Raw genomic sequence first — 24,496 nt, forward strand, 5'->3', positions numbered from 1 at the left:
GATGGCGCTGCCATAGGTCAAACGGATATCAACTGTGTTTTTTTAAAATAGGAACCCCCATTTTTTATTACATATTCTTGTATTACGTAAAGAAATTTGAATGTTTTAGTTGGACCACTTTTTTCACTTTGTGATAGATGGCACTGTAATAGTCCAAACATATGGCTCACAATTTTAGATGAACAGTTGGTAGCAGGTAGGTTTTTTTTAAATTAAAATACAGAACATAGGTACGTTTGAACATTTTATGGCGATGTACTTCCAACATGATGGATGTCCAGCACATAGCTCACGTGCGGTTGAAGCGGTATTGAATATCATATTTCATGATAGGTGGATTGGTCATCGAAGCACCATACCATGGCATGCACGTTCACCGGATCTGACGTCCCCGGATTTCCTTCTGTGGGGAAAGTTGAAGGATATTTGCTATCGTGATCCACCGACAACACCTGACAACATGCATTAGTGCATTGTCAATGCATTAGTGCATTGTCAATGTATGTGTGAACATTACGGAAGGCGAACTACTCACTGTTGATAGGAATGTCGTTACACGTACTGCCAAATGCATTGAGGTTGACGGACATCATTTTGAGCATTTATTGCATTAATGTGGTATTTACAGGTAATCACGCTGTAACAGCATGCATTCTCACAAATGATAAGTTTGCAAAGGTACATGTATCACATTGGAACAACCGAAATAAAATGTTCAAACGTACCTATGTTCTTTATTTTAATTTAAAAAACCTACCTGTTACCAACTTTTTATCTAAAATTGTGAGCCATATATTTGTGACTATTACAGTGCCATCTATCACAAAGCGGAAAAAGTGGTCCAACTAAAACATTCAAATTTCTTTACATACTACACAAATATGTAATAAAAAATGTGGGTTCCTATTTAAAAAAACACAGTTGATATCCGTTTAACCTATGGCAGCACCATCCAGTGGGCTAACCATAGCGCCTTCTGGTATCCCCCTTCAAGCTAGACAAGTTTGTTCTTTGTAGTTTTTTCGTTTGACACTTATTTCGTGAGATATTTGGCCTGGTCACGATCAATGGACCCCCTGTATCCTCTCTCTCTCTCTCTCTCTCTCTCTCTCTCTCTCTCTCTTCTCTCTCTCTCTCTCTCTCTCTCTGTGTGTGTGTGTGTGTGTGTGTGTGTGTGTGTGTGTGTGTGTGTGTGTGTGTGTCCATTCTGTTGGGCATATCTGACAGAACAGAAACCATACATATAGAGTATATTGATTAGATGTTAGTTTATTACGCACTGATCAACTTGTTGTTTCCAGGTCACTTTATTATCTATGCATGTGCTAAAAAACTTGCAACAAGACTTGAGTCGTTCAGCTATCATTTATTTGATTCACCAGGGGGAGAGTACATTACTTTGGTTTTTGAGAGGTTATCCCTTAAATTTTCACTTTCAAAATGATATTGTATTTTGTCTATAAATTTTTGTGTTTTCTTACTTCGATTGCCTAGATCTTTTGCCCAGCAAAGACAACTTGTATTATCAGCATATATAGTGACGAAAAGTTAAATTATCATCAGTACGACGAAGCTCATTTATATATGTTGTAAAACGTGTTGGTACCATGTTGAGAGCACTATGGCACTACAAATTTTGTTGTTCTCATTCTGGAACTTCTTGTGCCTGTGGTGTTGCTATGGTCATGCATGATTTCAGGTTATTACGTATTCATCAGATATGTCTCTAGTAGAGTTAATAAATTTCCACTGGGCTAATCATTTACCATATCAACACCAGTATACCATGATGCACCCTGCCAAAAGCACTGGAAAGATTTAAAAACACTATTTCTACCAGTTCTTTCATCAATATTTTATGGAGCCTTATGTATAAATTGTACTGCTGCTGACATTGTGCTCTTACTTCTTCTGAAACCATGCTGGAAACCCTTTCTGTTCCATTTGCAAATAGAGAGAGGAAAAAACGACACTTTGTATGCCTCCATATGAGCCCTAATTTCTCATATCTTATCTTTGTGGTCCTTACACGCAATGTATGTTGGCGGCAGTAGAATCGTTTGGCAGTCAGCTCCAAATGCTGATTCTCTAAATTTTCTCAATAGTGTATCTTGAAATGAACATTTCGTTCCCTCCAGGGATTTTCATTTGCGTTTCCAAAGCACCTCCATAACATTTACATGTTGTTCGAACCTCCCAGTAACAAATCTTGCAGCCTGCATTTGAATTGCTTCAATGTCTTTCTTCAATCTGACCTGGTATGGATCCCACACACTCGAGCAGTATCCAGAACTCTAGAATATGTCGCACCAGCATCCTATATGCGGTCTCCCAGTGAACCACTGTTTCCTAAAATTTTCCCAATGAAGCGGAATCGACCATTTGTTTTCCCTACTACAGTTCCAACGAGCTCATTCCACCTTATATTGCTTTGCAACATTATGCCCAGATATTTTCAACTTTACTGTGTCAAGCAGGACACTAGTACTACCGTATCTGAAAATTACAGGCTTGATCTTCCTATTCATCAGCATCTGCTTACATTTTTCCACATTTAGGGCTAGCTGTCATACATCACACCAGCTAGAAATTGTGTCCAAGTTGTCTTGTAGCTTCCTACAGCCACTCAACTTCGACACCTTACTATACACCATGGCATCATCACCCAACAACTGCAGATTGCTGCCCACCCTGTTAACCCAATCATTTATTTATATAGAGAACAACAGCAGTCCTATCACACTTCCCTGGGGCACTTCTGACGGTACCCTTGTCTATGATGAACACTCGCCATCAAGGATAATTTACTGTTTCATTATTTAAGAAGTCTTTGAACCACTCACATATCTGTGAACTTATTCCATATGATCATACTCTTAACTGCCTTCACTGGTGCACTGTGTCAAATGCTTTCCAGAACGCTAGAAATATGCAATCTGTCTGTTGCCTTTCATCCATCTTCTCAGTATGTCGTGTGAGAAAAGGGCAAACTGAGTTTCACATGAGTGATGCTTTCTAAAACCATGCTGATTCGTGGACATAAGCTTCTCAGTTCCAAGAAAGTTTATTGTATTCGAACTGAGAGTGTGTTCAAGGATTCTGCAGCGAACAGAAGTTAGAGATATTGGTCTGTAATTTTGCGGGTCTCTAATTGTGCCTTTCTTATGTACTGGAGTCATGTGCGCATTTTTTCAGTCTCTTGGGACCTCAAAGAGGGTTTTTCAAAACCCAGACATTGTGCCCAGAATTTCACTTTTACCTAATTTGATAATATGCTTACTATTAAACTACTGCTGACTTGACATCTGGATAAACCATTTATTTCATTTGATCATTATGCAAAGGTCCAAATTGATATTGATTATTATTTACTTATTCTCTTTGTAAGTGTAAGCTATTTTATTCAAGCATGTCACACTTTTAATTGTAGTACACCTATGAAAAACATAGCTGATTCACTACTTGGGTAAAATTCTCTAAACTTAAAAGCAGGTGCCATTAGCGTAGTGAATTTAAAACAGTTTCCTGTGTGTAACTCTGTGTAAAAACGATTTGCATTAAACATTCTCCCAGGCCAAAATTCTGAATATTCATTTGATCTGATTCAGATGATCATTGTAAACTAATAATTCCTATCTATCTATCTATTCTCTCCATGTCAAAATATGTGAAATTTGTATAGTTCGCAAATTGTAGTGGCAATTCTTCATACACAGTTCCAAATCGGTTATGGATTTTGCTGTACAAGCCTGTACGTCACAAGGCACCCATCACTATATTATTGTTCCAACATGTCTAAATCAGGTACCCATAATGAGTGACCTTTCTCCAATTACATCATAAAACATTGTTTTATGAGGTAACGAATGAACACAATAAAAGAATTCTGCTACATGAACAAAAGTAACATTAGAATATTTTCGGAGCAAAGAATACCACTCACCAAAATGCAGAAGTGTTGTTGTTGTTAGGCACACACAAAAAAGAAAATTTGCTTAATCATTTTTTGAGATAGGGTACAAGTAAACACACACACACACACACACACACACACACACACACACACACACACAAACACACACGTCCCTGCATGATGATGCCGGCTGAAGACACAATGCCTGTGCTCTATTTTGCCAAGTGAACTAGGCTGAGTTTCTTGGCTGGGGCAGATAAAGAGAGAGATGTAAGATAGGGAGGATTGTTCAGGGTGGGTGATTAGCAGTTAGGAGAAAGGCAGTCGGTTTGCCGGCTGGGAAAGTGTGGGAGGGGGTAGCAGATGAATGGATTTGGCATGTGATGCACAGTTGTCAGAGCCAATGGGGAGTGGCGCACACTGAAGGTGACGCAAATTGGGAGGGGGTGACTAGACAGAATAAGGGGATCAGTTGGATGAAGGGTGGAGGGCAGTGGGCTACAAGAGATTGAAACTAGGGCAACTACAGGAGCAAAGGATGTGTTGCAGGAATAACTCACATCTGCGACTTTAGGAGAAGCTATTGGTGGGGGCAAGTATCCAGATGGCAAGGTTTGTCATGCAGCCATTGAAATTGAGCATGTCATGGTTGGCTGCATGTTGGGCCACTGAATGATCAACTTCGTTCTTGGCAGCAAGTTGGTAGTTGCAATTAATCCTTATTGACAGCTAGTTGGTAGTCATACAGATGTAAAAAGCTCTGCAGTATATGCAGCAGAGTTGGTATATGACATGGCTGCTTTCACAAATAGTTGAGCCTGTGATGGAGTAGGATAAGCCTATGACAAGAATGGAATGGATTAGGCAGGTCTTGCACCTTGTTCTTCAACAGGCGTATGGTACCTATGGCAAGGGGTTGGGAATGGGTTGTTTTGGGGAGGAGACCAGACAGCGAGGTCATCGGATTAGGGAAGGACAGGGAAGGAAGTTGGCCGTGCCCTTTCAAAGGAACGATCCTGGCATTTGCCTGGAGTGATTTAGGGAAATCACGGAAAACCTAAATCAGGGTGGCTGGACGCGGGATTGGGAATAGGAGTGGCATAGGAAGGAACTAGGATGTCATGTAGGTTGGGTAGGTGACGGAACTCCAATTTAGGAGGGGTGGGAAGGATTTTGGGTAGGATGTCCCTCATTTCAGAACATGAGAGATAACCAAAGCCCTGAAGAAGGATATGGTTTAGTGTGTCTGCTGATTAGTCGAGCTTCTGCTTTTTGGTCAGTAGTCTCCTTTACTCCAAGATATTCACATATTTTCCTACAAAATTAGAATATCTTCAGGATACTTCTGTTTTTATGCTATTTTCATGTGAGCAATGTCTTCAGGTTTTTTTCATAAAATAATTGGCTACTGGAGGAAACAAAGGACTTCTCATGGTAACCTGTCTCATCATAAAAGTTGCAATTGAAAAACATGTGGAGGAGATACATGGTTTAAAAAAGATAAAAAGATTTAGTTACATTTTGTTTGGTATGTAAGGCCTGTGTCAATATTGCAGGGCGCCAGCTGTCGATCAGCCATGTTCCTGCCCAGTGCCTTCATCACTTCCTGGTCCACTGCCGACACCAGCACCGACACAAACTCCAGCACCTCAGCTGCCTCAAGCACCAGCAGCTTTGTTGGCTCCAGCACCCCTACCATCCTCTGACAGGATGTGTGAGTGCTACTCCAAGGATGGGGAGGAACGCTTAAGGCAGAAGTTGGTCTCTTCCATCGCAGATGAAGAACTCAGCTTCATCAAATTCAAAGAAGATTTTAAAAGACAGATGAACTTCACAGGGATGATTTACAGGTTATATATGCTGACAATGAAACTGTGCAGTTATATTAATTCTCAGTTTTATATTCATTGCATGATGAACAACACGTCTCCTGATAATGTGTTTCTATAGTGCTGTCTCTGTTGAAAAGGCGATGTTAATGAAAAATTTTGTTTTGCAGCATCATTTTGCCATGAAAATGGAAAAGGAAATGTTCATATTCTCATAATTGCATAGGAGTACAACTACTTGCCATCAGTGCTTAATTATGTGTATAGGTAACGAAACTTCCTGGCAGATTAAAACTGTGTGCCCGACCGAGACTCGAACTCGGGACCTTTGCCTTTCACGGGCAAGTGCTCACCAACTGAGCTACCTATGTGTATAGGTGTTCTTATTAAATGTGATTTGATATTTCAAAATGAACATTACCTGATAGTAGGCCATGAATCAATGCATTGTCATTTATTACAACTTTCTTCATCCCAAGCTTTTGTGGCATTCCAAATTTTATAGTTTCAAACCATGGCCTTGAAAGGTAATATAGTTTATCAGTTCATTTTAGTCATAGGTAGCCAGCTATCAAACTGCAACTTTCATTTAGAGCAGTTGCCTTTCTTAGCATGTGCTGAGTCATACCACAGTGAGTTACATTCCCACTACTGGAGAAGCACATTTTACAATAGTGGTTTAGCCCCAAAGTTGTCCTGGTAAATCTCCAAAGTATGTTAGTTCTATACTAATCTTCAGTTGATGCTGGAACAATGTTTCTGGAAAGTTAGAACTTCAGCTAGGGAACTTTAAAGTAAATAGAAGCGACACAATGCTCCAGTTTCATTCCGTGCCATGAGACTGTCAGCTTCCTTAGAAAATTTTAACTAATTTTCACTATAACTTGTGTCTCTTTAAGACCCTAAGATGTATCAGAAAATATGTGGAGTGTTTGATAGAAATTTGAGATTCAGACACAAGTAGAGAGAGAGAGAGAGAGAGAGAGAGAGAGTTTTCAGTAATTAATGCTTTGTGCACCAAAGAAAAATGCCTAGAGTTAGAAGTTACATAAGTTCTCACAGGAAAAAAAATTTATTGAGCTTGCTTGTGTCACTTTCTGCTATTTGACAAGTTATGAAAAGGAGCTTCTAGAGAAATTACTCGCAAATCAAAGTAAAATGAGGCCCCGCCCCCTTCCCCCACAAACTTGAGTTCAAAACGTTTGTATGCCGAATAGTATTATCAATTCCTCTTTGTCGAAATCAATTGGTAGTACGTCCATATGACTGAAAATTAACTTGTCCTAATTTTTATTCATTCATACCACAGTTTTTATCCGATATTTTGAAAAGTCTTGATTTTATTTAAAAATTAATATTGCAATTTTATTTATATATTACTTGAATTGTGAATTTTGCCTTACTGTAGTTGCAGTGTTTGCCTCAGACAGCCTTTATGGATGCATACCATTTATTGGTTCAGTGTTTACTGTAAAAATGTATGTATTCCCTGATGATACTACAGAAAATAGGTAATGAAGAAAAAATTTACATAAACAAATTATGTTCTTACTATCAATATTATGAAAAGGATAGTTGCTACTCAGCATGAAGCGGAGATGCTGAGTTGCAGATAGGCACAACAAAAAAGCAATCACAAAATAAGCTTTCAGCCAACAAGGCCTTTGTCAAATGTAGTAGCAACTATCCTTTTCATAATATTGTTACATTCCATCCTGGATTTTTCTTATGTTCATAGTATTCTAGACTGGAGTGTTTAGAGTGAAACTTTTGTTACTCATTTAAAGCTTGTGGAAAAATCTCTGGTAATAATTTGTCTTTTCAACAGTGACTTTCCAACTCTGGCCTCCACTTTGCCTTATTTTCACATCAGTGATGAATATAGAATATTTTCTCCAGAAGGCTTACATTTGATAGTCTGTGTTCATGGCTTGGATGGGAACTCGGCTGACTTGAGGCTTGTGAAAACGTATCTTGAATTGGGCTTACCAGGTGCCAATCTAGAATTCCTTATGTCGGAAAGAAACCAGGTAACAGTATGTTTATATCTGGAGCTTTTAATTATTTTTGTCTTCATGTGTAATTGGGTACTGATCCAGACTCTGCATATGCAAACAAAAATATGAAAATTTTAAATAATGTTAATCAGTAATTAGCCTGAACAAGAAACTATGCCAAACTCAGAAGTAAAAAGTAAAGTTTTGGGTTTGGCTATGTAATTTTCTTCTGTTGAATAACTTATGTAATTGTAAACTTCTGACTAAGATACCTGAATTAGAATGTAAGTAATATTTTCATTCTAGGAGTTATGTGGTACAATAAATATGGAACTATCTGTTGTTATGGTAACTTTTCAGAGAGAAGACGATGAATCTGACTGTGCCATACCAAAATAGTTCCCCCAGTTTTCAGGCTGTGAACAAAAATTTGCTAACAAGACTGTTTCACTTGAGAACTCTGTTCCTGTAATTCTGCTGCAAGGAAAGCAGAAGGATAGGAAATAGGGAGATGGGACCTGGATAAGTTGAAAGAACTTGAGATTGTTGAAAGTGTCAAAGATAGCATTAGATAATGACTGGAACAGGAGTTAGGAATGTAATTGAAGATGATTTGATAGCCTTGAGAGAAGAAATAGTGAAGGAAGCAGATGATCAAACAGGAAGAAAGACAAAGCCCAGAAGAAATCTCTGGATAACACCTAAGATATTGAATATAATTGAGAAAGGAAGAAAATAGAAAAAATATAGCAAATGAAGCAGGCAAATGGGAATAAGTACATCTAATACATGAGACTGACAGAAACTGCAAAATGGTGAAGCAGGAATGCTAGACAAGAAATACAAGAAATAGAAGCATGCATAATTGTAGTTGAAGTCAGGTGGCAGTCAAGTTTAGGCTTCTTCTGAGCATCTACGTCACAATTTCTCCAACAACCAATAAGCATTCATTAGTTTCTCAGCACTCTGCTGTGAATCTTGCAGCCAGTGCAAGCATTAAACATTATCATATTGAGTTATTTAGTGAATTTTTATTCCATTTGTTGTGAGTTGCCTCGGCTGATGGTGATGGTAGGGGACAAATTCTGCACAAGAAAGCAAGAGACTTAATTTGCAGTATACACACTTTCTTAAAGCATAGAGCACATGAATGTACTGTTGCCTGTAACTAGCAACAGTGCAATCCCCATCCGTGTCTCAAGCTGCGCAAACTGCCATCGTTGGTGGATCAGATTATAGGGAAGGATATACTCCACCTATAGGAAACCTTTGGAAAAAACAGAAGCAATTACACAAATATTAAGAGCTCAGAAGATAAGAGGGCGCTGATGACCTTGACATTGAGTGCCCGTGAGCCCCAACACACGCAAAAGGCAAGCCCATACTAGGCAGAGAAGTGAAAGCTGAAGGGAGGAAGGAATCAATAGAAGGGCTACACAAGGGAAATGTACTTGAAGGCAATTACAGGAAGGGACAAGGATGTGGATGAAGATGAGTTAGGGTATATGACATTGCAAGAAAAATTTGGTAGACCATTGCAAGACCAAAGTTTAAACCAGACCCCTGGAGTAGTAAAATTTCATCAATATTGGCTGATTGGTCACTTTCTCCTAAAACTATTTAATTTAATTTGCTTTTTTTAAACCATATCAAAGAATTATTACATCTGATGTTAGATTGCGTAATTATTGCCTATTGAAGCATCTTCTCTATTTCTTTTCTAACAACTTCTTTCTTGGAAAATGGAATAATAAAAGGTTTGTGAAACAATGCTTCATATTCTTTAAACTTTGACCTACAATCAGAATCTTTTCCTGATAGAGACATATCTGAAAATACCTCACTGTTTTGCATCAACACTTCCTTTAAGTCACTCTTTTGATCATATGTTATGGCTTCAATATTTTCTGCTCTCTCATTTATATGTACGTGTACTTGTTCTTCAAACAATGGAAAGTCCATGGTGGAATAGCAACAATATGAAAATGATAGATGCTACTCACCACATAGAGGAGGCACTGAGTTGCAGATAGACACATTGAAAAGGCTGCTAAATTTTTAGCATTCAGACAACAAAAATCCTTCTTCAGAAGATAAAAACACACACACACACACACACACACACACACACACACACACAGCCTGATCAGCCCATCAATGGGCTGCACCTGTATCTGAAATGAGCAGTAACCCAGGGTAGGTGTGGGCTAAGGAGGTGGTATGGGATGGGGAGGGGGAGGGATAGCAGGGTAGGGTGGAGGAGATGATGTGCTGCTGCGGGAGCAAGCAGGAACATAATGGGGAGAGGATAGGGCTGCTAGGTGCAGAGTCGTGAGGTTGTGCTGGGGAGGGGGAAGAAGAGACGGGAGATGTAGAGAAGGGTGCACTGGTTAAATAGAAATAGAAGGCATGCATGGTGTTCGAATGGGAGTAGGGAAGGGATGGAGGACAGGGACTAGTGAAGATTGAAGTCAAGGGGGGGGGGGGGGGGGGCGGCGTTACAAGAACGAATGTTAAATGAATTTTATCCATAGTGGGTGCTGTTGAACTCCATAACTGTTCCTTTATAGGGTGTAGAAAAATTTCTGCTACCAGTCACAATAAAAGATTATTTATTCGTCACACGACCGGCTTCGAGCTCGTGCTCGTCCTCAGGTGTTTGTATGTCCATATGCATGTTTATATTGCTGGAGATCACTGTATAAATACAAAAAATTATTTGCTGGTGGCTAAACAGATAGAAGTGGAACAAGTAAGTGGCAAAGCAGCATTTGTTGAAAATATCTCTGTACTTACATAGAGATGAAGCATCATTATTATAATTATGTTGTGGTGACAGTTGTCACATAAAAGTTTGTAAATACCTGATTTGTGGTGGCATTGGTTATTTGTCTTACTGTTAGGATGATGTGCTGTTGTAGCTTGTTGTTAGTGCTGAAAACTGGTATTCAAATTTCTTTCAGCTACAACAGCACATCATCCACAATAGTAAGACAAATAACCACATCCACAACAAATCAGATATTTACAAACTTTTATGTGGCAATTGCCCACAGTTCTACATAGTCCAACTGGAAGGAGTTTTACTACAAGATAACGTGAGCATATGGATGCCTTCCGGCTAAATAACTTTGATAAATCCACCTTTGCAATGCACCAAAAAGACCATGGTCACTGAGCCACAGCCATTACAGACAATCTACAAATACTATACATTGTCAACAAAGGAAAGAAAATAAATCTGCTCGAAGAGCTAGAAACTTCCACAGTTCTAACTCACAACACCTTATTCTCAACGAACAAGTGGAGCTTGCAAACAAATCTTGTCTCCACATATTTCATGAAATATTCAAAAATAAAAGCTCATTATCCTCTGATACAATAACAAAGTAATATTCTATGGAAAGCCGATGTAGCAATCGTACAACAGTTAAAGTGTCATTATTGTAATTTGTAAAAGTCATATTGTAAACACAATCTTTAACTGTCATTTTTGTAATTTGTAATAGTTTTCAAAATTTCATGTGTATAACATCATTGTACTTCCTAGATACTAGTTCTCTGACAACAGTGTGACTCAAAACAGTTCTCTCATTTTTTTATTTGTAATAGCTTTTAGTAATTTCATATGTATAAAATCACTATACTTCCTAGATCTAAGTTCTCCGACAAAGATGTGGTTCAAAAAACATCATAATGTGGATCAAAAAAACTTCACAGTTTATAATAGCTTTTTAAGTTTCTATCTATTGCAACATCCTTGCACTTCCTATGGCTAAGTTCTTTGACCGTAACCTACATGTTTCTGTATGAGCAACATCTTTACACCTCCTACATCTAAGTTCTTGGACCATAGCCTACATGTTCGTAAGTAAACATAGTGTATTTCACGAGTGCACATTGTAATAGTGAAATATGCAGCTAAACTTTATAAAACTGAAATATGGACGTGAAAATTATAACAAAAGTGCAACTAAGTGGAAAAACTGTCACCACAGCATAATTATAATAATGATGCTTCATCTTTATGTAAATACAGAGAGATTTTCAACAAATGCTGCTTTGACACTTACAATTGTTCCACTTGTATCTGTTTAGTCATCAACAAATAATTTTTTTTGTATTTGTACAGTGATCTCTGATGGAAAATCCAGGATAGAATGTAACAATACCAGAGAAGGAAAGTTGCTACTCACCATATAGCAGAGATGCTGAGTCCTGATAGGCACAACAAAAAGATTCACACAATTATAGTTTTTGGCCATTAAGGCCTTTGTCAGCAGTAGATACACGTACACACACACACACTCATGCAAACGCAAGTTGTGTTTGCATGAGTGATTGTGTGTATGTATGTGTGTCTACTGCTGTCAAAGGCCTTAATGGCAGAAAGCTATAATTGTGTGAATCTTTTTGTTGTGCCTATTGCGACTCAGCATCTCCGCTATATGGTGAGTAGCAACTTTCCTTCTCTGATATTGTTACAGTGATCTCCAGCAATGTAAAGATCTATATAAATGTATAAACACCTGAGGATGGGCACAAGCCCAAAACCGGTTGTGTGATGAATAAATAATCTTTCATTGTGACTGGTAGTGGAAATTAGTCTACGCCCTATAATGAATGTTACGTTGTAGGGAAACTTACCACATGTGCAGTTCAGAAAAGCTAGTGTTGGTAGGAAGGATCCAGACGGCACAGGGTGTGAAGCATTCATTGATGTGAAGAACATTGATTGAACAGCATGTTTAGCAACTGGGTGTTTCAGCTGGTTCTTCATTACAGTTTGTAGGTGGCCATTCATGTGGGCAGACAACTAGCGGGCTGTCATGTCCATGGAACACAGTGGTTGCAACTTAGCTTGTAGATCACATTACTGGTTTCGCAGAGAGCCTTGCCTTTGATGGGATAGGTGATGCTTGTGACTGGACCGGCATATGTGCTGGTGGGAGGATGTATGGGGGCATGAGCCATGAGGCAAGGAGTGGGGAGTAGGGATGGGCTACGATATTGTGTAGGTTCAGCGGGTGGTAGAATACTGCTATGGAAAGGATAGTGGGTAGAATATTACTCATTTCAGGGCATGATGAGAGGTAGTGATAGCCCTGGCAGAAAATGTAATTCTCTTGCTCTAGTCCTGTGTAGGCTTAGTACTGAGTCATGATGGGACTGCTCCCCAGTGGTACTGTGGGAGGTATTAGATCATTGGAGATATAAGGCACGGGAAATCTGTTTCCAGACATGGTTGGGAGGATGATTTCAGCTTGTGAAGGCTTCAACAAGAGACCTTTAGCGTATATATGGAAGGGGTGATGGCTATCGAAGTGGAGGTATTGTTGGTGGGTGGTAGGTTTGATCTGAATGGAGGTACTGATGCAGCCATTGTTGAGGTGAACGTCAGCATCGAGGAAGGTGGCTTGCTGGATTCAGGAGGATAAGGTGAAGCAAATTGGGGAGAAGGTGTCGAGGTTCTGGAGGAACGTGGTCTAACAACCCTGCCACAACGAAGGTCAAAAATTAACTATGATTGTAGTGTTGCTCACGCTGCTAAATATTGCATTTTCGGGCAACAACAAAGTTATATTATGTGGCAGGTGTCATTAGAGCACAGTTAATAAAGTCATTTCTTGAAATAATGGAGAAACTAGGTACTCATCTTTTCATGTTTCCCACGTTGGTCTCGTTGTGAACTCGTGGCTCAATCGTTGAAAATCTAGGCAGTGATGAATCCAAGCTCGGATGCAAAGAGGCCTAAGTGTTATTCTGCGATATTCAAAAGTTTTATAGATGTGTTTCATAAACCATTCTTGAAGATTAAACTTTTGTAAGTTAGGACAATGGCGATGTAAAAAAGTAATCAGTACTCCGAATTTAAGTTACACTTCTTTTTTATTTCTTTTGTTGCAATATCACGTAACTCATTCCAAAACATCACTTCACAATATAAAACATACTTGAAAATATCTTCCTCACTATTTAAGTTCACATTTCATAAACTGATACAATTTGCGTCTTTTTAACTTGACGACCAAAGCTTGACTCTCCAATAACTGCTTATGTGCCCAAAAATCAGAGTTACAAGTATGTCAATGATCATAGTGACAAAAGAAAAAATACACATAAGAATAATATCATTGCAATATACACATATTGATGTATCAAGGTACCTCTACATTAATGAAATCAAATCTGAATGTTGTCACAGAAATATGTTAACTATTTTACAGAAACACAGTCGAATATTGCTGGTATCGAGCGGTTGAGGTGAGGTGCCATAATGGTTATGTAATTAATGTACCATTACAAGGATAGGGTGTCCTCGCCCTCATTCCAGATGACAAAGATGTTGTTAGTGCATCTGAACCAGGTGAAGGGTTTGGGATTTTGAGTGGTTAGGAAGGATTCCTCTAAATGCCCTATGTACAGATTGGCATAGGACAGTGTCATGCAGGTGCCTATTGCTCTACCTCGCATTTGGTTGTAGGTGATGCCCTCAAAAGAGATGTCATTGTGAGTGAGGTTATAATTTGTCATGGTGACCAAGAAGGAGGTTTTGTAGGTTTGGAGCCAGTCTGTCATTGCGACACATTGTTTCAATAGCGGTAAGGTCTTGGGCTTTAGGGATATCATTGTAGAGATAGGTGACATTGACAGTGATGAGCAGGGCACCAGGTAGTAAAGGAACAGGAACTGTGGAGAGTCAGCAGAGGAAACATTGGTGTCTGTCTATGTAGGCAGGAAGATTACGTATAATAGGCTGAAGGTCGCAATAGAAGTGCAGGAAGTGGTGAGGGTAAGGGGGCTCTTGTAGAGGTAGTGAATAGTGGTAATCCAAGGTGAGATTAAGAAGGTGAATAGGGTGAAGAGTTTTTGAGGCAGCATTGTGCATGTTGTTTTAGTTCCTGGATGCCAAGAGTTTGTCTGGGAAATGGGACATACAAATTTGGAATTGCAAAGCAGGAGAATTTTGTGGGCGGAGAGGAGGTATTGTAAGGAAGTTTTGGTTTGATGCTCTTAGAAACTTCCCCAGTGACACCCACAATTCTTATCCCTGACACATGCGTAACTACAATCCCGTCATTATTTTTAATAAACTCAAAGAATACTTCTGGTATTCCATTTAATTCATTTTCACCGTCCAACAGACAATAATAGGTTCTATGAGGGTAATTAGCCACAGTCACAGGATGTCATACCTCATTACTAGTTATTATTGTGTCACCTTCATGCAACAACTCCTCATTAATTCTTTTTGTGGAAAAGTTATCATCCTGATCTCCGTGGCAGGTAGCGTGACACTCTTCACTGCTTACCTCTCCACAAGTCCCTAACTCTTCCTCATTATTGCTCTATTTACATACAACATTTATTCTCTCTTTTCTTATAATATTGCCTTCACTGCCGTAGACAAATTCAGATACTTTTCTCTCTCTTCATTACTATTAAATTCTTCACTACTTCTTTGACTACCACTAAACTCAAATGCTCGGCTGATCAGTTGTTTTTTTATTCTCAGTATTCAACCACAAAGAAAGACACTTAAATTGCTTTGGTTTCCACAGTTGTGTCACAAAGCAAATGTGAATGTCGGTTGAGATTTGGTGACAGGGTTCGGAAAGAAGGGAAATATGAGTTGGTCTAAGTGAGATCGAGTGTAGACCTGACTATGTTGTTAAAAATTCCATATTACAAAAGGTAAGGCTTCAAATAGGTAATGAAATGACAAACAGTATGAGTGTTTTACAACTTTGACTCTGTGATATACTTGCTGTAAAGGAATTGTACCCATGAAAAGACCAAGTCTCTAAGCAGTGAGAATGACTGACTAGCACCATTCTGTCTGCTTAAACTGGAATTGTCAGTACTAACTGACCCTGATCCCATGACATGGCATGCAGAAGTCCCTAGCTTAATGATTAGTAGTCCTTCGCTGCAATGCGTCTGCTGCAGATAACTCTTCTTAGCCCTGCTTGGACACTCTCTTTGGCTGCCTCTGCAGATACTATTGCCAACTTCTTACTCTGACTGCAATAGACCTGTGTGTCCTGCTTCAGAATTTTATTCAGTTTTCCCCTTCACCCCTCCCAGTGCACAACATGGCATGTTGTCGAAGGGCTCTGCCCGTCTTATTGGCTCTACTTGTGTACTGTTTTTTGGAGGTTGAGTAAAGGGAGGAAGGTAGGTGTCTGTCGTTAAGTTATGTCTCGTGTCTGCTGTAGGCTTTCGTGATGTATAGGTGCCGCTTTCAAAGACTCTTTCCTCTTATCCCTCTCTTATCCTTGCTGCTTGTCCTTGTATGCAGTTACATCACTCTTGTTTTTACAGCTTCTAGTGTTATTGCTATACGTGACCATCGCCACCCTGGCAACTCTGGTCGGTATTTTCCCAGTGTGTGTAGGAGCCTCAGATGTTTTATGTAACCTCCCTCCAAGGTCTGGCTGTTGTTGCACATAGGCTAGCAGCACCTCCTGTCTCGTAAGTTTCCCTTTGTTATGGTTTGAACTCGTAAGACTTGGCCGTTTCCCTTGGCTACTGCTGTGGATTACATTTTTTCATAGTATCCTGATACCCTTTTTGATAATATGTCTTACACTCAACGTCGAACACTTTTTTGTTTCATCTGTTTGCTTCTGTTGATCGGCTTCTTCTAATTTAATTAGATCCCCTACAGTGGAAACAGATCTGTTTATTACTAGACGTGGTTCCTCTACCTACATGAGTGTTACTCATTGTTGGTTTGTTTTCCATTCACTGGCGGCTAGTTTCTGTTTCTTGCCCAAGTGTGAGCCCCAACCAGAGCAAATTTCAATTATCCGTTTTGAGCCTATAGTTGTCATTCCCTTACCTCTGTCACTGGAATTTCTCCTATCAGTTCAATTCCCATTTGGACCATTTGCCACCTGGTTGTTTAGAGGACCTCAATTGCTCCTTCCAGAACCCACTGTACTCACTGTTCACATTGTAACCTCCTATTAGTTTGTTCCTAGTTTCAAAATTCCTTCCACTACCCTTGGGCGAGAGTTTTATTTGTTCTTCTTTTACCATATAGTTCAAAAAATCAACTCTCTAACCTGCTGGAGAAATTTTTTTTCTAATCCATGATTATGGATTCGTTACTCAATTTTTTGTGCTGATACTTCAGTTCATTAATCGAATACTGAAGAAAATCCCTTAATAGTATTTCTCCTTGACCCATACCTCTCACCATCCTAAAATTCATTTAAGAGTCTTTGCAACGTGTCCTTAGACCAATACTCTTCCATAAATAACTTTTTAAACCCTTTCCAGGAATTACATGGCTCTGCAATTTTGGCTCCTGATCCATAAGCACCTAACTTCAAATAACTTCTTACAAACAGACATTTTTTCTTTATCAGTCCAATTACTGGGCAAATCATTAAACACTGGTGAAATCAAATGGATGAATGTTACCACAGTGTTCAAAACTGATATATATGAATCAGTACATACAAAATGATTTGTACTCTGAACTTTACCAACTTAGTTTTCAACTTCTAAAAATTTAGATTCTGCATTCTCATTGACCTGTTTCATTTTCTTTTTACCATGCATTTATTTTCTAGCTCTTTTCCTATTGTTCCTACTGTACTATCCAGATCTGTTTCGATGTGTTCAATTTGATTCCCAAGCTCTTCCCTGTTGTCACTACAGACTTTTTAAAATATGTTTTATTTTTTGTGCTGCAGTCAGAAACAGCATTCATCCTTGTTTCACTTTTTTTTCTAATTCTATCTTATCAATTTAAGACATACAGTCTGTAAATGAGTCCGCAATCATGTTGTGGCACTTTGTCAAGGTCTGTCTTGATGAAGACAGACCTTACCGTATTTACTCGAATCTAAGCCGCACTCGAATCTAAGCAGCACCTGAAAAATGAGACTCGAAATTAAGGAAAAAAAATTTTCCCGAATCTAAGCCGCACCTGAAATTTGAGACTCGAAATTCAAGGGGAGAGAAAAGTTTTAGGCCGCATCTCCAAATCGAAACAAAGTTGGTCCATTGTAATATGAAACACAATTTAGGTTGAATGAATGATGATACAGCTACAGTAGTTTGGTTCGAATCGTAACCTTAGCAGTTAAGCTTTACCAGGTAGCCATTGCTATGCGTCAGGCGCTCCATCCCTATTTATACGGGTACCCTTCCTTTTTCACGTGCTTTGTCTGGTTTGAATTGATTGCTTATTTTTCTTTGATCTGATAAGCGCTGTTTTCTTTGTTATAGGTGTTAACATCACTCTAAGCTCAAAATGCATTACTGTACTGTGTCATGCATTGTTTGTCGCATTCTGATAGTGCGTGTCTATGGCCTGTCACCGCTCACGGCATGGCTTGCTTTTGTGCGCACTACCGCCACTTACAATAAAAATAAGAAGAGGGGAATTGTCTCATTAGCGAAACAATGGCAAGAGACTGCTATTTGTTGTTACTTACACTGCTGCTTTCTTTGATAATGAACAACAAGAACCAAATAATACACTGTGTATGATAGAAGATGTTCTGAATGAGAGTTTAGCAAAAATTTTTCTCCGTTTGAAAGTCTTTGCAGGCGCCTCTTTAGTACATTACATTCTGCACAGAAATTAGTCATCTTAGATTTAAAAATCTAGTCAATTGCTGTGCTTCATTTCTGACTGTATCACTATTAGGCATAAGAATAATACGAATATAAACATGACATGATATGTATATTCTTCCGCGTTTGCTGTTGTCTCATTCCAGTTTTGTAGTTTATTAGGCAGACAGGATTTAAATGAGATAGCAGCAAACACGAAACAATACATGCCGAAATGTTTATATTCGTATTATTCTTATGGTGAAGAGAATACTGCATGTGATTCACAATTCATAGAAGTTCCAATTAGCAACCCTCTCTTCTCACAGGTAGGAAAAAATTCAGAACGTAGAGTTGGCCATATTGACAAACATCGCAAACAGTCTTGCCAGTCGGATTTTCGTAGTACATTGAAATGCTGCTACATTTGAAGATGAACAATATGGAATTTGTATTTACTTTGTTGGATAATGTATGAAAATGCAGTGGTCGAAATGCGGGCCGGAGAAAAAAAGCTCGTCTTCCACCTTTTTTTTAAATTTATTTACTGACGCAGAGGATTTGGTGCCAGTATTTATCTTTGTGCCTACAAAGCATGCCTGTGTAGCGCTACATATATTCGACAGCAGAAGTTAGTCGTGGCGGCACCTACCAACATTTTTCAGAACTTCCGCTTGCTTTGCACTCGATTCTAAGCCGCAGGCGGTTTTTTGGATTACAAAAACTGGAAAAAAAGTGCGGCTTAGATTCGAGTAAATATGGTAATAAATAAACTATCTTTATTAACTTCAGTCTCTACTCCATCTTAATTTTTAGATCTGTTTCTGTACCTCTTTCTATAACTTATTTTCAAAGCAAACTTTCATAAACTCTAATTTTTTTCCAGGTTTGATTCTAAATTATAAATATCATTTCTCAGCCTTAATTTTAAACTGCCAATGTCGTTTTTTGATATCCCTATTACTTTTATATATGTTGGCTACTATTGCCAACAGTTGTTTAATGTTTTCAGCTGCAAACTGATCTTGTATCTCTAGACTTTTTTCATGCAGTTCCTGTCCAGCATTAACCAGTTTATTGATTCGGCATGGTCTTCATCCAAGGGTGCCCATACAATGATTTGTAGTGGGAGGAGGGTGGGGGAGGGTGGCTAGAGCTGGGAGTATGGGGTATTTTTAACGTTTTGCAAGACAAATGGCAACTTGTAAGTAGTAGCTGTAAAAACTTCCAGTTCTGACTCTGTTAATAATGTGGATAATACTGGCTTTTAAATAATTTTCTTGAAAGAAACACACCTGATTACAATTTTTTTTTCCTTTTTTCTGAGTTCTAGGGGGATGCATCCACCCTCGCGTCCAGGTATGGGCATCCTTGTCCTCGTCCTCTTGCACATTACAGTAATCAGTGGGTGAAGGCCTTGACATTTCATGTAATATTTGGCTAGCAGTAGCCTCATCATTAAAAGAGGTTTCCTCTACCATCTTAAAGTTCACTTTTAACAACTACTTTGTTTATTTGCAAATTTTAGTTCCTCCTCTCCATCTTCCAATAAAATACCATCAGGTACCTTACTGTTTGTCCCTCACTCTCAAACACTGTCTTTTCTCTCATCACTGCTCATTTTAGTTAATTACATTCACTGACAAAGCACTTTATCTCCAGGTCAATCCAACACCATTCGCTCCTGCTGCTGAAATCTGTTGCTGTTGTAGCTCATAGCCCCTGTCTGTTTATGGTTTGCTAACAGCTGAGCTCTGTGCTGCTTGGCTGCAGCTCAAAATGATATTGATGATGATGTCAGTTGAACTTGTTCTCCTGTTCATTAAATGGTCGAAGTCCTCTCCGTAATGGCATATTTAACCCAGCATAATTCACAATGTCCCACTCACTTCCTGGGCACTGTTCTATTTAGTCATTTCATCACTATAAATTGATAGTTCACTGTCTTGAACTACTTGAGTTCTTTTTATTTGTTCCAGGATATCAGTCCTCTCATGTATGTAGGAGTTCTAATTGTACTGGAATGGGACTGTTCCTCACCTGATAGGGCATCTGATGTAGTGATACCGGTACGATTCTCACTGTCCTTCCTTGCTAGCACTAACTCTTGGTCATCTCAAAGCTGTAAGTCTAAATGACCATGTGATATTGTTTGCTCAAGAATGTACATGATGCCATAACTTGAACTGCAGAAACACTGTTGTTGTTGTTGTTGTTGTTGTGGTCTTCAGTCCTGAGACTGGTTTGATACATCTCTCCATGCTACTCTATCCTGTGCAAGCTTCTTCACCTCCCAGTACTTACTGCAACCTACATCCTTCTGAATCTGTTTAGTGTATTCATCTCGTGGTCTCCCTCTACGATTTTTACCCTTCACGCTGCCCTCCAGTACTAATTTGGTGATCCCTTGATGCCTCAGAACATGTCCTACCAACCGATCCCTTCTTCTAGTCAAGTTGTGCCACAAACTTCTCCTCTCCCCAATCCTATTCAATACCTCCTCATTAGTTATGTGATCTACCCATCTAATCTTCAGCATTCTTCTGTAGCACCACATTTCGAAAGCTCCTATTCTCTTCTTGTCTAAACTATTTATCGTCCATGTTTCACTTCCATACATGGCTACACTCCATACAAATACTTTCAGAAACGACATCCTGATAGTTAAATCTATACTCGATGTTAACAAATTTCTCTTCTTCAGAAACGCTGTCCTTACCATTGCCAGTCTACATTTTATATCCTCTCATCAGTTATTTTGCTCCCCAAGTAGCAAAACTCCTTTACTACTTTAAGTGTCTCATTTCCTAATCTAATTCCCTCAGCATCACCTGACGTAATTCGCCTACATTCCATTATCCTCGTTATGCTTTTGTTGATGTTCATCTTATACCCTCCTTTCAAGACACTATCCATTCTGTTCAATTGCTCGTCCAAGTCCTTTGCTGTCTCTGACAGAATTACAATGTCATCGGCGAACCTCAAAAGTTTTTATTTCTTCTCCATGGATTTTAATTCCTACTCTGAATTTTTCTTTTGTTTCCTTCACTGCTTGTCAATATACAGATTGAATAACACCGGGGATAGGCTACAACCCTGTCTCACTCCTTCCCAACCACTGCTTCCCTTTCATGCCCCTCGACTCTTATAACTGCCATCTGGTTTCTGTACAAATTGTAAATAGCTAGAAACGTAGGTTTGCCTTTCCTTAATCTAGACTCTAAGATAGGTCGTAGGGACAGTATTCCTTAACGTGTTCCAATATTTTTACGGAATCCAAACTGATCTTCTCAGAGGTCGGCTTCTACTAGTTTTTCCATTTGTCTATAAAGAATTCACATTAGTATTTTGCAGCAGTGACTTATTAAACTGATAGTTTGGTAATTTTCACATCTGTCAAAAATGGTTCAAATGGCTCTGAGCACTATGGGACTTAGCATCTATGGTCATCAGTCCCATAGAACTTAGAACTACTTAAACCTAACTAACCTAAGGACAGCACACAACACCCAGCCATCACGAGGCAGAGAAAATCCCTGACCCCGCCGGGAATCGAACCCGGGAACCCGGGCGTGGGAAGCGAGAATGCTACCGCACAACCACGAGATGCGGGCTCATCTGTCAACACCTGATTTCTTTGGGATTGGAATTATTACATTCTTCTTGAAGTCTGCGGGTATTTCGCCTGTCTCATACATCTTGCTCACCAGATGGTAGAGTTTTGTCAGGACTGGCTCTCCCAAGGCTGTCAGTAGTTCTAAGTGAATGTTGTCTACTCGCAGGGCCTTGTTTCGATTCATGTCTTTCAGTACTCTGTCAAACTTTTCACGCAGAATCATTTCTCCCATTTCATCTTCATCTACGTCCTCTTCCATTTCCATAATATTGTCCTCAAGTACATCGCCCTTGTATAGACCCTCAATATACTCCTTCCACCTTTCTGCTTTCCCTTCTTTGCTTAGAACTGGGTTTCCATCTGAGCTCTTGATATTCATACAAGTGGTTCTCTTTTCTCCAAAGGTCTCTCTAATTTTCCTGTAGGCAGTATCTATCTTACCCCCTAGTGAGATAAGCCTCTACATCCTTACATTTGTCCTCTAGCCATCCCTGCTTAGCCATTTTGCACTTCCTGTCGATCTCATTTTTGAGACGTTTGTATTCCTTTTTGCCTACTTCATTTTTATATTTTCTCCTTTCATCAATCAAATTCAATATTTCTTCTGTTACCCAAGGATTTCTACAAGCCCTCGTCTTTTTACCTACTTGATGCTCTGCTGCCTTCACTACTACATCCCTCAGAGGTACCCCTTCTTCTTCTACTGTATTTATTTCTCCCATTCCTGTCAATTGTTCCCTTGTACTCCCCCTGAAACTCTGTACAACCTCTGGTTTAGTCAGTTTATCCAGGTCCCATCTCCTTAAATTCCCACCTTTTTGCAGTTTCTTCAGTTTTAATCTGCAGTTCATAACTAATAGATTGTGGTCAGTCCACATCTGCCCCTGGAAATGTCTTAAAATTTAAAACCTGGTTCCTAAGTCTCGGTCTTAGCATTATATTGTCTATCTGAAACCTGTCAGTATCTTCAGGCTTTTTCTGTGTATACAACCTTCTATACAACACTATAAAAAATATATTAACACCTGGAAACAGATTAGAACCTACCATCACGTATCAGTAGTTCAGTGGCAAAGTTCACTACCCTATTTTGGACACAAAACAGTTCACATATATTCGAAAACATCTCAGTTCACAATCAGTACAGTAACAGTTTATCAAAGGGAAACACAATGAGGTAATCTGACTAATCCAGTCCATTATGAGGATGCCTGTGTCCAATAATCATTTGTTTCGATCACAATGACGTTCCCCGCCATTTGTTAATCACAGCATAGCTCAGTTAAAATGTTCAGTAATTTGGGTTACTGAAATGTGAAAGTCTTTAAACATTAAAAAGTTATTGAGTTTTGAACATATTTTTGCTTGCAGAATGGGCAAAGTAATGTCACTGGTCAACACGGGGCGCACCAGACAGAGATATTATTTGTGAGCTTTCTAACTGCAAACTACCGATTTTGAATGCTTGAAGGTGGGCATATGAATAAACTTACATTATGCTTTGGAAATTGGCTCAGCAGGAATTTTTTTTTTTTTTACTACTACAGGAACCAAGAGAATTTTGGATTATAGAAAATGTTGCTGGTTAGAAATTAAAAAAAAAAAAGTACAAGTACCCTATTATTCCTTCGTGATGTGGATCCCCTTGTTTACATGTATAAGGGGCAATCAAAACGTTTCTGTTCAAAGGCTGTACAGTCCAGAATCGGTATGGCAGTCAGGTAAAATCATCGTGAATTGATCAAACATCTCAGCGATGCATGAGCTTGAAAGTTATTCAAAAGTTATTCATTTGCTAAAGCACTGTGTCCTGCTGCATGAAGGAGTCCGCAAGTGCCTACTGCACGTTCTCATCCAGTGGTAATCATTGACCCTTTAAGCCCTTTTTTAAGGCACCGAAGGCCTGATAATCACATTGTCTCCCACTTGAGTTGGCATAACTTCTATATTATGACATTTGTGATGTAGGGTCATGCATTGGTAGGAGCACCAGCACGGAACTTTGCTCATCATTCCACAACAATGGTCTTCAACAGATGTGCTGCCCCATACACATTCTTCATTCTCTGATGGATGTCTGTTGGTATTTGTCCTTCGGTGGCCGAGAAAAGAATTAACAGCACACGTTGGTCCTTTTTGGATGCATTTGGTAATAACATAGCCATAATTCACATTTCTGCACTTACTGCACATACATGTGAAAGATATGAATGCCCCACTAACCCCTTGCCTACATGTTGATGCTTATATACCCACATCGGAGTTGTGCTATGCTGCATATGTGCTGCAGCTACATACTCAAATTAAAAGTTTTTTTATTTGTATTACAATTAGAGTGAATTACATGAAATTATTAATTTGCAAATCAATTAATTAATATAGTATGTAATTTTGTACAGAAACATTTGAGTAAAGAAAAAGCAGTCAAAGTTTGGAATCCAACAATGGTTATGACAAAAAATGTGATGTAAAATGGGGCTGTTTATGAACTTGAATGCTAATTATATCTTCAGTTAATTAGTTTCTGATAATGGAACACATTTTACAGGAAAGTGCAACTGTCAGA

The 24,496-nt window shown here is 39.0% G+C and overlaps 1 protein-coding gene across 2 annotated transcripts in view; it reads left to right on the top strand.

The window, feature by feature from the left end:
- Positions 1-24,496, top strand: part of LOC126473532 (protein FAM135A) — a 572,632-nt gene that overhangs the window by 488,687 nt on the left and 59,449 nt on the right. For both annotated transcript variants that reach the window (XM_050100643.1, XM_050100644.1), the window contains 2 exons: positions 5,470-5,763; positions 7,571-7,772. In XM_050100643.1, the coding sequence (XP_049956600.1) occupies positions 5,470-5,763; positions 7,571-7,772 (496 nt within the window). The remainder of the gene's footprint in view (positions 1-5,469; positions 5,764-7,570; positions 7,773-24,496) is intronic.

This window comes from Schistocerca serialis, chromosome 4, assembly GCF_023864345.2.
Source record: "Schistocerca serialis cubense isolate TAMUIC-IGC-003099 chromosome 4, iqSchSeri2.2, whole genome shotgun sequence".
Classification (NCBI taxonomy): Eukaryota; Metazoa; Arthropoda; class Insecta; order Orthoptera; family Acrididae; genus Schistocerca; species Schistocerca serialis.